The 16,267-nt window shown below is 46.2% G+C and overlaps 1 protein-coding gene and 1 pseudogene across 2 annotated transcripts; both read left to right on the plus strand.

Annotated features, from left to right (window-relative positions):
- Positions 1-8,887: 8,887 nt before the first annotated feature.
- Positions 8,888-9,603, plus strand: LOC101601688 (annotated as a pseudogene).
- A 2,548-nt stretch (positions 9,604-12,151) lies between these two features.
- On the plus strand, positions 12,152-13,449 carry LOC101601972 (pancreatic progenitor cell differentiation and proliferation factor-like). 2 transcript variants are annotated; one of them, XM_045132979.1, is made up of 4 exons: positions 12,152-12,227; positions 12,302-12,391; positions 12,487-12,580; positions 12,647-13,449. In XM_045132979.1, exons 1-4 carry the CDS (start codon positions 12,173-12,175, stop codon positions 12,765-12,767), a joined length of 360 nt encoding a protein of 119 aa, XP_044988914.1. In that variant the 5' UTR covers positions 12,152-12,172; the 3' UTR covers positions 12,768-13,449. The 2 variants fall into 2 exon arrangements, with proteins under 2 accessions (XP_044988914.1, XP_004670834.1); XM_004670777.2 differs by having other exon boundaries at positions 12,659-13,449.
- Positions 13,450-16,267: the final 2,818 nt, after the last annotated feature.

A 16,267-nucleotide genomic window follows, 5' to 3' on the forward strand; every position in this document is an offset into this window, starting at 1 on the left:
GGCCAGGGTCCACCACAGCTATTCTGGCTTCTCTCTGAAGGGAGGAACTGTCCCAGAATAGGTTCACAAAAGCTTGAAGCCACATGGAACTGGCACAGGTATCCCCTCTAGCCGCACTTTGTTATTTACACATCCAACAGTGATATGAAGCTGGCTCAGGGATGCATATCTGTCTGTACAGGCCTGCTGTTTCCATTAAGAATAGGCTACTGAGCTGAACATGGTGGCTCACGCCTTTAATCCCAGCACTTGGAAGGCAGAGATAGGAGGATCACCATGAGTTCAAGGCCACCTTGAGACTACATAGTTCCAGGTCAGCCTGGGTTAGAGTGAGACCCAACTCAGGTTGGGGGGGGGGGAGTACTGTTGCTGGGCTAAAGAGATGGCTTAGTGGTTAAGGCATTTGCCTACAAAACCAAAAGACCAAGGTTCAATTCTCCAGACCCATGTAAGCCAGATGCACAAGGTGGTGCATGTGTCTGGAGTTCCTTTGCAGTGGCTGAAGGTCCTGGAGCACTCATTCTCTCCCTCCCTTCCCCCCTGCCTCTTTCTCAAATTAATTAATAAATAATTTTTAAAACAAAAAAGACTGCTGTCATTAGCCAGGCTTGGTGGCGCATGCCTTTAATCCCAGCACTCGGAAGGCAGAGGTAGGAGGATCGCCGTGAGTTCAAGGCCACCCTGAGACACCATAGTGAATTCCAGGTCAGCCTGGGCTAGAGTGAAACCCTACCTCTTAAAAAAAAAAAAAAAAAAAAAAAGACTGCTGTCATTGTATGATATCCACCTGATGTCAGAAAAGTAGCATCTCCACCCACAAAGAAGCTCTCAGATGAAAAGAGCTGGACATGGTAGCCCATGTCTTTAATCTGAGCATTAGCATTGGAAAGGCTGAGATAGGAGGATCCCTTATGAGTTCAAGGTTAGCCTGAGACTACATAGTGAATTCCAGATCAGCCTGAGCTAGAGTGTGACCCTACTGTGGACTCTGCTGCCGAGCTGCTAACTTCTCTTGGGATGAGTGCCAGGGACCAGCTTGGTTAGTTGCTTCCCTGAGATGCACAGACAAGCCCAGGGTCCAAATCCTATGTGGATTTTGCTGCTGAATTGTTGAATAGCTTAAAGCAAGGCTGTGACAGCCTCGTACCTATCTTCAGCACCTGCCAGCATGCTCTCTCCTTTTTCTCTCTCTATACTTTGAGGGGCTTTTTGTTTTGTTTTTGTTTTTTAAGAAGAAGGAAGATGTATATATCTAGTTTTGGTCTCTGAAAGAATCCGTAGTGCTCTGAGGGTCGTTGGTGGCAGCAGTATCAGCATCACCAGGACATCCTCATCTCCATACCCATGCAGCAGCAACCACACAGTGGGAACCAGAACGTGGATATCCCCAGATGAAGCCCTTCTTACTGAAAGCCTAGGCTTCTCCCAACTTGCTGTGTCCCACTCACCATAGAGAGGAGCTTGCCCCAAGAGTGAATTCCCAGGTGGAGGAGATGGCTTCGCTGTTAGAGGTTATTTGCTTGGAAAGCCTAGTGGTTTTTGCTTGGCTGGAAAGATGGCTAAGAGGTTAAGGCACTTGCCTGCAAAGCCAAAGGACCCTGGTTCAATTCCCCAGTATCCACATAAAGCCAAATGCACAAGGTGGCACATGCATCTGGAGTTTGCAGTGGCTAGAGACCCTGGTGCACCATTCTCTCTGTCTTTCCTCTCTTCTCTCTCTCTCTCTGCTTGCAAATAAATAAAAATATTCTTTAAAATGTGGGGCTGGGTACAGTGGCACACATCTTTAATCCCAGCACTTGGGAGGCAGAGGTAGGAGGAACACTGAATTCCAGGCCAGCCTGGAACTATTCAGAGTGAATGCCAGGTCAGCCTGGGCTGTAGTGAAACTACTTCATTAAAAAAAAAAAAAAAAATGAAGCCGGGCGTGTGGCACATGCCTTTAATCACAGTACTCAGGAGACAGAGGTAGGAGGGTCAATTTGAGTTTGAGGCCACATTGAGACTACATAGTGAATTCCAGGTCAGCCTGAGCTACTGTGAAACCATATCTTGAAAAACCAAAAGGGAAAAAAAAAAAAAAGAATTCTCACATGGTGGCCATGGTGACTCTGGTGTTGGAACAAATGAGAATGAACTTTGAAAGATCCACAACTGCATTCCTCAGGACAGAGCAAAAAGGCAAAGTTTCTCTCAAGAGAGAGGCCAAGATCTCCACAAGTCATCCATTGGAGCTCTGCATCTGAGGTTAGCCTGACCAGGACTGTCCCACAGGCACCAGGAGACCCAAGTTACAAGCTTTAATAAAATACCTAAGGGCTGGAAAGATGGTTTAGCAGTTAAGGCACTTGGCTGCAAAGCCAAGGACCCAGGTCCAACTCCCCATGACCCACGTAAGCCAGATGCACAAGGTGGCACATGTATCTGGAATTTGTTTGCAGTGGCTGGAGGCCCTGATGTGCCCATTCTCTCCCCTCTCCTCCCCCCTCCTCTCTCTCTGAAATTTAAAAAAAAATTTTTTTTTTTTTTTTTTGAGGTAGGGTCTCACGATAGCCCAGGCTGACCTGGATGGAATTCACTATGTAGTCTGAGGCTGCATGAGAACTTGTGTCGACCATCCTACCTGTGCCTCCCTAGTGCTGGGATTAAAGGTGTATGCCACCACTGCTGTTTAAAATTGTTTTTTAATGTAGAATCTCAAGCTCCACTCTGGACTTCCATTTTAATATCTGCATTTTTTTTTTTTTGTTTGAGGCAGAGTCTCACTCGAGCCCAGGCTGACCTAGAATTCACTCTAGCTCCAGGCTGTCCTCAACCTCATGGCAGTCCTCCTATTTCAGCCTCCCAAATGCTGGGATTAAAGTTGTGTTCCAAGTATCTGCATTTAAAAAAATATTTTATTTGTTTGCACACAAAGGCATAAGACAGAGAGAGAGAGAGAGAGAATGGGTGCACCAGGGGCCTCTAGCCATTGTAAATGAACTCCAGATGCATGTGCCACTTTGTACATCTGGCTTTATATGGGTACTGGGGAATCAAACCCAGCTCATTAGGCTTTGCAGGCAAGCTCCTTAACCTCTGAGCCATCTGTCCAGACCCAACCATCTACATTTTAACATGATACCCCAGTGATTTGTTTAAGTTTTTATGAACCCTGGGCCATAGCTACACTGGAGATAAAATTACTCAGCTATTTCTAATGTAATTTATTTTTCTCTCTCACTGTGGGAGGCAGGTCTTTATCTTCTCATTTGCATGAAATATGGAGAAATCAAGCAGCAGCTGGTAGCTCCAAGGACAGCATGGTGCCATGACAACTGCTTCCATCAATAACTTAACTTCATCTCTGTTCTTTTATCTTTCTCTCCTCAGTCCTAAAACTGGAAAATTTTTAATTTGGAAAGAACATCAGATGAATGTAGTTGCTATGTTAATGGCACCTGAATGATTACTTAGCAGGCTTGATAGCATACAGAGCTATGGAAAATAAGAGAATTTAGAACTTGAGAAGCTCACTGCTACTCACATGGCTCAGACCACAGGCACCTAGCCAGGTAATGTCCATCCATGGTCTTGCACAGGTATCCAGTTTGTACTAAAGTAACACCTAGATGGACTGCTTCATCCTGGCTGACCTAAGGATTCTGAGCAGGACTGAGATAGAAGCCAGGCTAGGAGAACTTTTAAAAGGATGGTTTTAGCTGAGCCAGGCCTGGTGGTGCACACCTTTAATCCCAGCACTCAGGAGGCAGAGGTAGGAGGATTGCTGTGACTTCAAGGCCGCCCTGTGACTTCATAGTAAATTCCAGGTCAGCCTGGGCCAAAGGAGACCCTACCTCGAAAAAAATAAAAATAAAAATAAAAAATTGCTTTAGATGCACGTCTGCTCCTAAATCCCAGTGCACTTGTTGGCTACTGCCACCATGACAAAGTACTACATAGCCATAGCTTAACAATAAGGCCAAGACCAAGAAGTCTAGAGGGTTGGTTTCTTCTGAGGCCTATCCTTCTTTGTCTGTGGCTGTCTTCTCCCCATGGCTTCAAATCGTCATCTTTCAGCATATGTCTGAGACTGGATGTCTTCTTTTATGCTCACTCCAATGAATTAATCTTTATTTATTTATTTTATTCTTTTGAGGTAGGGCCTTACTTTGGCCCAGGCTGACCTGGAATTCACTTTGTATTCTCAGGGTGGCCTAAAACTCATGGCAATCCTCCTATCTCTGCCTCCTAAGTACTGGGATTAAAGGCCTGCACCACCAAGCCCAGCCAATGAATTAATCTTAATTTTTTTTTTTTCAAGGCAGGGTATCATTTTAGCCCAGGCTGGGCTTGAAATCATGGTGATCCTACCTCAGCCTCCCCAAAGCTAGGATCAATGATGTGAGCCACCATGCCCAATTCTAATCACTTTTTAAAAATTATTTTATTATTTATTTATTTGTGTGTTTTTGTGTGTGTGTGAGAGAGAGAGAGAACGCAACAGGGCCTCCAGCCACTGCAAAGGAACTCCAGACACATGTACCACCTTGTACATCTGGCTTATATGGGTACTGGGGAATCAAACCTGGGTCCTTAGGCTTCACAGGCAAGTGCCTTAACTGTTAAGCAATCTCTCTAACCCCTCTAATCACTTCTTTTTTGTTCTGGTTTTTTTTTTTTTTGTTTTTTTGTTTGTTTTTTTTTTTTTTTTTTTTTTTGTTTTTTTTTTTTGGTTTTTAGAGGTAGGGTCTCACTCTTCCTCAGGCTGACCTGGAGTTCACTATGTAGCCTCAGGGTGGCCTCGAACTCACGGCGATCCTCCTACCTCTGCCTCCTGAGTGCTAGGATTAAAGGTGTGCGCCACCACGCCTGGCTTTTGTTCTATTTTTGAAGTAGGATTTCATACTAGCCCAAGCTGGCCTGGAATTTACTATTATTCTCAGGGTGGCTATGAACTCATGGTGATCCTCCTACCTCTGCCTCCCGAGTGCTGGGATTAAAGGCGTGGGCCACCATCCCTGGCTTTAATCACTTTTTCTCAAAGACTGAACAAAGTAGGCATAGTTAGAATGTAATCCCAGTGATATGGGAAGCTGAGACAGGAGGATTGGGCTAAGAAAAAGCATAATCCTATCTCAAGAAAAATTGCAGATCAGAGCCAGGCATGGTGGTGCATGCCTTTAATCCCAGCACTCGGGAGGCAGAGGTAGGAGGATCACCATGAGTTTGAGGCCACCCTGAAGTGACTCCATAGTGAATTCCAGGTCAGCCTGGGCCAGAGTGAGACCCTTCCTCAGGAAAAAATAAAAATAAAAAATTGCAGATCATGGTATATTATCTAGATTTATAGAAGTTGTCAATAAAGCCAGGCATGGTGGCACATGCCTTTAATCCAGCACTAGGGAGGCTGAGGTAGGAGGATCCCCCATGAGTTCAAGGCCATCTTGAGACTACATAGTGAATGCCCGGTCAGCCTGGGCTAGAGTGAAACTCTACCTCAAAAAAAAAAAAGTTGTCAATAAAAAGTAAACTGAAAAATAAATGACAACAAATGCTGGCGAGGGTGTTGGGGAAAGAGGAACCTCTATTCACTGTTGGTGTTAGAGTAAACTCATACAGCAGATATATAAACCAGTATGAAGGTTCCTCAAAAAACATATCTACCAGGCTGGAGAGATGGCTTAGCAGTTAGGTGCTTGCCTGTGAAGCCTAAGTACCTGGGTTCAAGGTTCGATTCCCCAGGACCCACGTAAGCCAGATGCAAGAGGTGGTGCATGCATTTGAAGTTCATTTGCAGTGGCTGGAGGCCCTGGTATGCCCATTCTCTATCTATCTACCTCTTTCTCTGTCACTCTCAAATAAATAAAAGTAAACAAAAAAAATTTTAAAACTCTACCATATGACCCAGTTTCATCACTCCTATACATATGCCATAAGTTGTCTACTGCTCTTTACTATAGAGACACTTGCTCAGTTATGTTTGTTGCTACTTGTGGTGGTTTGATTCAGGTGTCCCCATAAACCTAGGTGTTCTGAATGCTAGGTTCCCAGCTGAGGGAGAGTTGGGAATTAACACCTTCTGCAGGCAGTGTATTGTTGGGGTGTGCTTATGGGTATTATAATCAGTTTCTCCTTGCCAGTGTTTGGCACACTCTCCTGTTGCTATTGTCCACCTGATATTGGGCAGGAGGTGATGTCCACCCTCTGCTCATGCCATCATTCTCCCCTGCCATCATGGAGCCTCCCCTTGAGTCTGTAATCCAAAATAAACTTTTTTCCCACAAACTGCTCTTAGGTGTCTTCTGCCAGCAAGGTGAACCTGACTGCAACACTACTTTATTAACAATAGCTAGGAAATGGAATCAGCCTAGATACCCACTGATTGATGAATGGATAATGAAGATGTGGTCCATGTACACAACAGGGTTTTCTTCAGCTGTAAAGAAAAATGAAATTGTGAAATTCACAAGAAAATGGATATATCTGGAAAAAGCTATACTGAGTGAGGTAACTCAGGCTCAGAAAGACAAGAGCCACATGCCCTTTCTCATATGTGGATCCTTTGAATATTTAGATTTGTTAGCAAGTTGGAGAAAAAGTCAGTAGTAGAGGCTTAGAGGAAAGAGAAGTGGGGAGGGATTTAAGGAAAGGATAGGAGCCTGGCATGGTGGCACATACTTTTAATACCAGCACTCAGGAGGCAGAGGTAGGAGGATTGCTGTGAGTTCGAGGCCACCCTGAGACTATACAGTGAATTCCAGGTCAGCCTGGGCTAGAGAGAGCCCTTACCTTGACAAACCAAGAAAAAAAAAAGAGGAGATAGGTGTTAGAGAGATAACTCAGTGGTTAAGGGCACTTGCTTACAAGTCCTGACAGTTTGCATTCAAGTCCCCAGTGCCCACTTAAAGCCAGATATAGAGTGGTAAATGCATTTGGAATTCATTTGCAATGGCAGGAAGACCCTGGCATGCCATTTCTCTGTCTGTCTGTCTCTCTACTTGCAAATAATTACACACACACACACAAACACACACACACACACATATGCCATTCTTTATTTTTATTTTTGGAGACAGGGTCTCACTCTATCCCACACTGACCTGAAATTCACTAAGTAGTCTCAGGGTGGCCTTGAACTCATGGCAATCCTACTACCTCTGCTTCCCAAGGGCTCGGATTATAGGTGTGTGCCTCCATGCCTGGTCTAAATATAAAAATGAATAAATAAATTTGTAGTTGAGAGTGAGTATGGGTGTGCTGGATGCATGCAGGTGCCATTTGTGCATCTGGACTTATGTGGTTAGTGGGAAATTGAACAGGCTTTTAAGTAAGCACCTTTAGCCACTGAGCAATATTCATAACCCTAAAACTATAATTTATAAGAGAAAGCTGGGGCAGAGAAAGCTTTACCCTGAAGTTTAGGTTGTTACAGGTAAATCCTGGTGCCAGGAATGGGTCCCTGTGGGTGAGTTATTGGTCAGGGAGGCCCATGAGGCCCCCAAAGCAATGCAGGCTAGTTTGAATGCTCTTGGTTACCTACCAAAACTAGATAGTAAAACCCTATTACTGGAGGTAATATGATGGAGAATGGAATTTCAAAGGGGAAAGTGTGGGGGTGGGGAGGGAGGGAATTACCATGGGATTTTTTTTTTATAATCATGGAAAATGCTAATAAAAACTTTAAAAATTAAAAAGAAAAGAAAAGAAAAAACCCTATTACTGAAGGCACCACTTGCTGCCATCATAGGGCACTGAAAATATCAAGCTGGTATTGAGCTGAAAGCAACTCCTAGCTGACTAGCTGAATAGTGCTGGAAAGTGTTATACAGGCTACTGGAGGAGAAAAGTCCTCTACAGGGTGATGCCTTAGCAGCTAAGGCACTTGCCTGCGAAACCTAAAGACCCAGGTTTGACTCCCCAGAATCCACATAAGCCAGATCCACAAGGTGGAACATGCACACAAGATGGTGCATGCATCTGGAGTTCATTTGCAGTGGCTAAAGTGTGTCGCACCAATTCTCTCTCTCTCTCATGCACAACACACACACACACACACACACACACACACACACACCTGTCTCTCTTATAAAAATAAAATTCAAAAAATAAAATTCAAAAGCCAGGTGTGGGCTGGGGAAATGGTTTAGTGGTTAAGGTGTTTGCCTGAGAAGCCTAAGGACCCTAGTTTGATTCCCCAGGACCCACATCAGCCAGATGCTCAAGGGGGCACATGTGTCTGGAGTTTGTTTGCAGTGGCTAGAGGTCCTGCTGTGCCCATTCTCTCTTTCTCTGTTATCTGCCTCTTTCTTTCTGTCTCTCTCAAATAAATAAATAAAATATTTAAAAACAAGAAGGGCAGGCATGATGGCATATGCCTTTAATCCCAGCACTTGGGAGGCAGAGATAGGAGGATTGCTGTGAGTTTGAGGCTACCCTGAGACTAATTCCAGGTCAGCCTGGGCTAGAGTGAGACCCTACCTTGAAAACAACAAAATAAAATAAAATAAAACAAAATTTGAAAACAGAAAAGTTAGCCAGGCATGGTGGTGCAAACCTTTAATCCCTACACTTGGGAGACAGAGGTAGGAGGATTGCCCTGAGTTCGAGGCCACCCTGAAACTACACAGTGAATTCCATATCAGCCTGGGCCAAGAAGAAAAGAAAAGTTACCAACAATCTTTGCTAGTAGAAGATCCTGCAAGCCACACACTCAAGCAACTGGCCCCGGATACAATAGTGACACACAAGTTATGAGGTTAACCTGGATATGGGGCCTACTCACTAGGAGGGAATTCATGCCTGGTACTGGAAACCAAGTTTTTAAAAAGCCTTAAAGGACCTTGCTTGGGTCGTGGGGGGCGGAGGTGGGTGGGTCACCCAGGAGCCGGAGGAAGAGGACTGTGGCCTTCACGGATGCTGTTGTGGAGCCTGGTGACAGGATGGCTGGGCTCAGATTATTACTGGTATTAGGAGATCTGCACATCCCACGCCGGTGTAACAGTTTGCTGGCTAAATTCAAAAATCTTCTGGTACCAGGAAAGATTCAACACATTCTCTGCACTGAAAACCTTTGCACCAAAGAGAGTTATGACTCTCAAGACTTTGGCTGGTGATGTTCACATTGTGAGAGGAGACTTCAATGAGAATCTGAATTACCCAGAACAGAAAGTTGTGACTGTGGGACAGTTCAAAATTGGTTTGATCCATGGACATGAAGTTATTCCGTGGGGAGATATGGCCAGTTTAGCCCTTTTGCAGAGGCAGTTTGATGTGGACATTCTTATCTCAGGACACACATACAAATTTGAAGAATTTGAGCATGAAAATAAGTTCTACATCAACCCAGGTTCTGCCACTGGGGCATATAATGCTTTGGAAACAAATAATATTCCGTCCTTTGTGTTGATGGACATCCAAGCTTCCATAGTGGTCACTTATATCTATCAGCTAATTGACGATGATGTGAAAGTAGAATAAATCGAATACAAAAAATCTTAAAGCCAGGCCTATCTTGATAATTTTGTTTTTTTCATTCCCTGTTCAAATTAAATAAACACTTAAGAGCCAAACGATTATACCACTTTTATAATATTTTGCAGTAAAATGTCTTCTCTGTTAATAGATAATTGCTCCAGGCTTCTTGTAAACTATAAGAATATTTAAATGTATATACTATGTTTATCAAACTGCCCAGTAAGCACTTCTCTTAATATTCATACCCTTATATTAATGCTACTCTCACTTTGGGTAGAGAATCTTCTCTTTTCAGATGGCAGTGACCTTGGGAAAACTCAGAAAGTATCATGGTGCTGGAAAGACGTGACTAGAGTACCGAGTAACATCTAGATCACACCTTCCAAGGCTTGGGTCTAATGCGGAAGAGGTGGCGGAAAGAATGTAAGAGCCAAAGGAAGGGCAGGACTCCTTACAACGTGCTCCCTCCAGACATAAAATGGCCTCGATATCCATGACCTCATAGTGCCTGACACTACCTACACCAGACCATCATAAGAGGAGGGAAAGATCATGACATCAAAATAAAAGAGAGACTTATTGAGATGGGGAGGAGATATGATGGAGAATGGAATTTCAAAGGGGAAAGTGGGGGGAGGGAGGGTATTACCATGGGATAATTTTTATAATCATGGAAAATGTTTTTAAAAATTGAGCAAAAATAAAATAAAATAAGATTAAAAAAAAAAGAATATTTAGTCTGCACTATATGGGTCTGTGGAGAAAAATCCACCAAATAAATCATCACATGGTAAGAAAAATTTATCTGTAAATATCTTCAAAGTTGGTATTTGGACTTTATTACAAAAGTAGTGCATGATGACGGGCGTGGTGGCGCACACCTTTAATCCCAGCACTCGGGAGGCAGAGGTAGGAGGATTGACGTGAGTTCGAGGCCACCCTGAGACTCCATAGTGAATTTCAGGTCAGCCTGGGCCAGAGTGAGACCCTACCTCAAAAAAAAAAAAAAAAAAATTAAAAAAAGTAGTGCATAAAGAGAAGTAATCTAGACTTCCTGTATGCATTTTTCTCTTCTTTAGTAATAAATGTTTACCTTTCTTCTTTTTTTTTTTTTTTTAAGGACCTTGCTTGGAAGGACATATAAGTCCTAAAGGAAGCTACAGCTCTTTGGCTAAATGGATACATTATCTTAGCCCATCAAATTGCCTTCTTAATGTATATGTTTATGCCCATTGATTAATGCTGTTCTTCTTTTGGTTAGACACGTTTCTTTTACAGATGGCGGTGAATAGTGGAGACCAAGGACTCCTTAAGGCATGGAGAAGAGAGTGGATAAATCATCTCTATCACACCCACCAGAGCTCAGCAAACAATGCAGAGGAGGTGGCCAATAGAATGTGAGTACTCTCAGGAGTCTGTACCTTATGTGTTACTTCTTACTTTGAAATAAAGCTTAGGGCTGGAGAGAAGGCTTAGTGGTTAAGCGCTCGCCTGTGTAGCCTAAGGTCCCCAGTTCGAGGCTCAATTCCCCAGGACCCACAAGGGGGTGCACGCATCTGGAATTTGTTTGCAGTGGCTGGAGGCCCTGGCGCACCCATTCTTTCTATCTGCCTCTTTCTCTCTCTCTCTGTCACTTTCAATAAATAAATAAATAAAAATAAAAAAATTAAAAAAAAGAAATAAAGTTTATTCTTTCTTTAATTTTTTTTTTTTAGTTTTCTAAGTAGGGTCTCACTCTAGCTCAGGCTGACCTGGAATTCACTAAGTAGTCTCAGGGTGGCCTCGAACTCTCGGCGATCCTCCTACCTCTGCCTCCCAAGTGCTGGGATTAAAGGCGTGCACCACCACGCCCGGCTTAAATTTTTTTTAAATTTTATTTATTTGATACAGAGGAAGAGGGAGGGAGGGAGAGAGAGAAAGAGAGAGAGAGAGAGAGAGAGAGGGAGGGAGGGAGGGAGGGAGAGAGAAAGAGAGAGAGAGAGAAAGAATGGGTGCACCAAGGCCTCCAGCAGCTGCAAACAAACTCCAGACGCATGTGCCCTCTTGTGCATCTGGCTAACGTGTGTCCTGGGGACTAGAACTGGGGTCCTTTGGATTTGCAGGCAAACGCCTTAACCGCTAAGTCACCTCTCCAGCCCAAGTTTACACTTTCAAACACACAAAAGAGAAAACGAGGGCTGGAGAGATGGCTTAACGGTTAAGCGCTTGCCTGTGAAGCCTAGGGACCTCAGTTCGAGACTAGATTTCCCAGTATCCACATAAGCCAGATGCACAAAGAGGTGAATGCATATGGAGTTCCGTCTACAGTGGCTGGAGGCCCTGGTGCGCCCATTCTCTCTCTATCTGCCTCTTTCTCTCTCTGTCCTGTCGCTCTCAAATAAATGAAAATAAGCAAAAAAAAAATGAGGGCAGTTCTTGGGGGGGGGGGAGCGGCCTCCCCGGCCCTCCACTGATGGCCTCGGAGGCCTAGGGCCCGTTCCCGGCATCGTGACCGAGGTCCGCGTGGGATCGCCTTCCAGCTGAGCCGGGCGCGTGGGCGCGTGGAGCACGCACACAAAGCGCCTCTGCGGGATGGCCGCGCAGCGGTCCCTGGCTGGTGGGAGCTGCGCGAGAGCCCCAGAGGTGGGCGGGGCAGGCGCTTGCTGGCGGGCCGTTTCGGGGCGCTGGTGACCGCCCCGCACCCCCGCAGGTCCCCGCAGCCCGCCAGCTGGGACGCATGGCAGCTGTCCCCTCCATAGGCTCGCTCGTGGCCACCCACGACTTTTACCGGCGTAAGTTCCCCTCGGCGGCTCCTGCCCCGGGCGGCGGGCCAGGTTCCCTTGGCTGACCAGCTTCCCCTCCCCAGGCCGCCTGGATTCTATGTCCAGCAACAGCTCCTGCGGAAGTGCCGAGTATCCCGGGAATCCCGGGGATGCCACCGTGCCCCACCACCCAGGTGAGTGCAGGTGCAAACAGCAGGACAGAGTCCAGGCCCTAAAGTGAGGGAGCGAGGGGAGGGTGGCAGCATCGTGACCCCCCCTTTCCTTCTAGGTCTCCCTAAGGCTGACCCTGGTCATTGGCAGGCCAGCTTCTTCAGGAAATCCATTCTTCCATTCATGGCCACAGTGTTGGAGTCCCCTGAGCAGTGAGTCCACCATCCTGAGGTTGGGGGAATGGTACTGCGTAGCAGCTCCTGACTCACTGACCCAAGTTTTCCCCACAGCTCGGCACAGTCCCCCCAGAGCCCCAGCAGCATGGTCACCGGTGGCCAGGCTGCAGAAACCATGAAAAAGCAACCAGGCAACCAAACCAACACCAGGCTGCCATCGTGACCTGACAGAACCACAACCCAAGCATCCAAGGTGCTAGGCCAGAACCCTGCCCGTCCTCCCCACTCTGCCAAGTCGACAGGCTGCAGTAAGCAGCAGACTCCAGCAGAAGCTGGAAAGAGCTCCCTCCTCTGTCACCGCACCAAAATTTCCTGACCCTGTAAAATCGTGCCTTGCACCGATCAGAAAATAAACTCCACGTGATGATCTTTGAAAAAAGAGAAAAGAATACAAGTACTGCTCTTACTGCTAGCCAGAGAAGCTTTCCTATGGAGAAGGCAGTAGACACTGAGGAGACTCCACTTATCAAAGCTAAAAGTAAGAGGCTGTAGAGAGCTGAACACTAATTTTATCACACCCTCCAAGGCTCAGGGAATGTGGAGGAGGGGCATCTAAGAACCACAGAGTGGGAAGGAGTACCTTGGGGAACATTTCTACCAATATGAACTGACTGGTGCATTCATGGCCCCATCATGGTTGCTGGTACCCCCACAAGATCTGCTCTGTTCTGGGAGGACAAAAGGAATGAGACATCAAAACAGAGGAATGATGACTTGGAAAGAGGAGAGTGCTCAGTGGAATACAGGTCAGGGAGGGGGGACAAAAGAGGGTATTGGATAGAAATACAATTAAATTACAGTATGCTCATGTGTTAAAGTTCTCAATGTTAAAATTAGGCTGGAGAGATGGCTTAGCTGTTAAGCGCTTGCCTGCAAAGTCAAAGGACCCAGGTTTTATTCCTCAGATCCCATGTAAGCCAGATGCACAAGGTGACATATGCATCTGGAGTTCTGGAGTTCGTTTGCAGTGGCTGGAAGCCCTGGCATGCCCATTCTCTCTCTTTCTTTCCCTCTCTCAAAAGAAAAAAAAAATGTTAAAGTTGAGGCAGCGTGGTGGAGCACACCTTTAATCCCAGCACTTGGGAAGGCAGTAGATCTCCATGAGTTTGAGGCCACTGACTACATAGTGAATTCTAGGTCAGCCTGGGCTAGAGTGAGACCTTATTGGGGGGGGGGCAGTGAAGAAGAACGAGGCTAGTTGAGTGAATTCTTGCACTGACTGTAGGAAACTTGGCCTTGGTGGTGTACCTCTGTAATCTCAGCATTTGTGAAGTAGACAGGAGAGAGCTACGTAGGAAGTTTGAGGCCAGCCTGGGGGTACATAAGACTCTCAAAACAAACAGAAACAAGGCAGGCAAGACAAGGATTTGTCACACTGTGTGGGTCCTCTGGACTGACTTTGATCTGCAGATCGTGTTTGTTTTTGCAGTGCTAGAGATGAAGCCCCCAGAGCTTTATGCAGGATGGACATATGGTTAAGTGAGCTATAGCGTTGTGCAGCTGGCAATGATGCTCCTGTCTCAGTCTTCTAAGTGGCCAGCTAGAATCACCTTCACTATCAAGACATGAACCCGTCTGCGAAGCTTAAGGACCCCAGTTCAATTCCCCAGGACCCACATAAGCCAGATGCACAAGGGGGCGCATGCATCTGGAATTTGTTTGCAGTGGCTAGAGGCCCTGGTGCACCCATTCTCTCTTTCCTCTCTGTCTGCCTCTCTTCACTCTCTCTCTCAAACAAATGAATAAATAAATTTTTAAACATTAAAAAAAAGACATGAACCTGTGAAGAACAGCATGAAGGAGCATAGCCTGTGGCCTGTGAGGATTTGGTGTGTGGTGATAACCTAGGAGACAAAGGAGTGTGGTTTGGTCCCACCTTGGCAGCGGGCATGGGAGCCCACAGACTTGCTTTAGTTTGGCTGGGAGGTGAGGGGAAGAGAAGTGCTGAGGACTGAGGCCTGTGCAGGAAGGACAGCAGTGTCCTTCCTCAGGGCTGGAGACAGGCCTGATTTGGAACACACTGAACTGCACATAGATGTGGAGTGGGTGGCCTGAGCTGTGACTCTGGAGTTCATAACAGGGCTGAAATGTGCACATCAGGGGCTCCTGGCTACAGAAAACTTTGAAGCAAGTATTCTCACAAAGGCACGCATGCATGTGCACACAGAGGTACTCTCACAGAGGAACACACACAAACATGTACATACAGGTACTCTCACAGAGGCACACATGGATGTGCACACACGGTACTCTCACAGAGGCACACACATGTACATGTACACACAAAAATTTTAATCTCGGAATCATGTCAAAATAAGGACTTTTTTCCTCCAGCAAAGAAAAGACTGAGAAACCATATTTGCAATTTACCAAAAACAACAAATTTGGGATGGAGAGATGTCTAAGCGGCTTAAGACATTTACCTGCGAAGCCTAAGGTCTCTGGTTTGATTCCCCAGTACCCACGTAAACCAGATGCACAAGATGCCACATGCATCTGGAGTTTGTTTGCAATGGCTAGAAGCCCTGACACACCCATTCTTTCTCTTTCAAATAAACAAACAAACAAATCCATACTGAAAAAAAAATTTAGAGAATCAAAAGAACCTGGAGCTGGGCACGGTGGCACACACCTCATCCCAGCACTCGAGAGGCAGAGGGAGGCGAATCACCATGAGTTGGAGGCCACTCTAAGACTACATAGTGAATTCCAGATCAGCCTGGCATAGAGCAAGAACCTATCGCAAAAATAAAAAAATTTTTAAAAAGCCGGGCGTGGTAGCACATGCCTTTAATCCCAGACACCACCCCCCCAAGGCAGAGGAAGGAAGATTGCATGAGTTCAAAGCCACCCTGAAACTAGAGTGAATTCCAGGTCAGCCTGAGCAATTTATTTACTTGCAAGCAGAAAGAAATAGAAGACAGACAGAGAATGGGTGCATCAGGGCCTCCACCCACTGCAAATGGACTGCAGATGCATTGGTCACTTTGTGTATCTGGCTTTACATGGGCATTGGGGAATCGAACTAGGGTCTCTAGGCTTTGTAGACGAGCGCCGTAACCACTGAACCATCTCTCCATCCCTTATTATTTTTTATCTTAATATATTGTTAGTGTATGTATATAGCTACCTAAAGAGAATTTGTGTGGGACCAATAAAAAATAATATTAGAAGTATGGAAAGAAGGATGGGGTGGGGGGGGGCTGTTTATTGCTAGCGCGTCCTGTTGCAACTGGTTCGTGGTTTCTGAACCAGAGTTCGAGCCCACACTCAGGTGTCGAGGTTCTCACACGGTGAAGAGGCCTTCAGGTTAAGTCGAAGACTGAAGAGATAAAAACAGGCTCAGATGGAAAGCGCGGGGGAACCAGCCTCTGTCGAAGACTAGCAGATGAAGGCCCGCAGGGCGTACAGTCCGATCCCCACGGCTTCCAGCACGCATCCCTGAGCGCGGCAGACCAAGCGTCCCCGCGTACGGGGCTGTGCCCAGGGTCCTCACCCACCTTGCGGCTCTATGACCGCCCTCGGGATAAGCGGCCTTCCGGGGTCGTGGGTCTCACACGAGCGGAAAATCCACGCCGGCGATCCTCGCACGCCCGGCTCCGCCCTGTAAAGCCCCGCCCCACGCTTTTCCGTCCCCATTGGCTGGCTCCAGGCTGCGTCTGA

The sequence above is a fragment of the Jaculus jaculus genome, chromosome 13, assembly GCF_020740685.1.
Source record: "Jaculus jaculus isolate mJacJac1 chromosome 13, mJacJac1.mat.Y.cur, whole genome shotgun sequence".
Classification (NCBI taxonomy): domain Eukaryota; kingdom Metazoa; phylum Chordata; class Mammalia; order Rodentia; family Dipodidae; genus Jaculus; species Jaculus jaculus.

Coding starts and splice junctions, on each gene's coding strand:
- LOC101601972 (XM_045132979.1), top strand. CDS start 12,173: ATGGCAGCTGTCCCCTCCATAGGCTCGCTCGTGGCCACCCACGACTTT. Junction 12,228..12,301: donor CACCCACGACTTTTACCGGC/GTAAGTTCCCCT, acceptor TCCCCTCCCCAG/GCCGCCTGGATTCTATGTCC. Junction 12,392..12,486: donor CACCGTGCCCCACCACCCAG/GTGAGTGCAGGT, acceptor CTTTCCTTCTAG/GTCTCCCTAAGGCTGACCCT.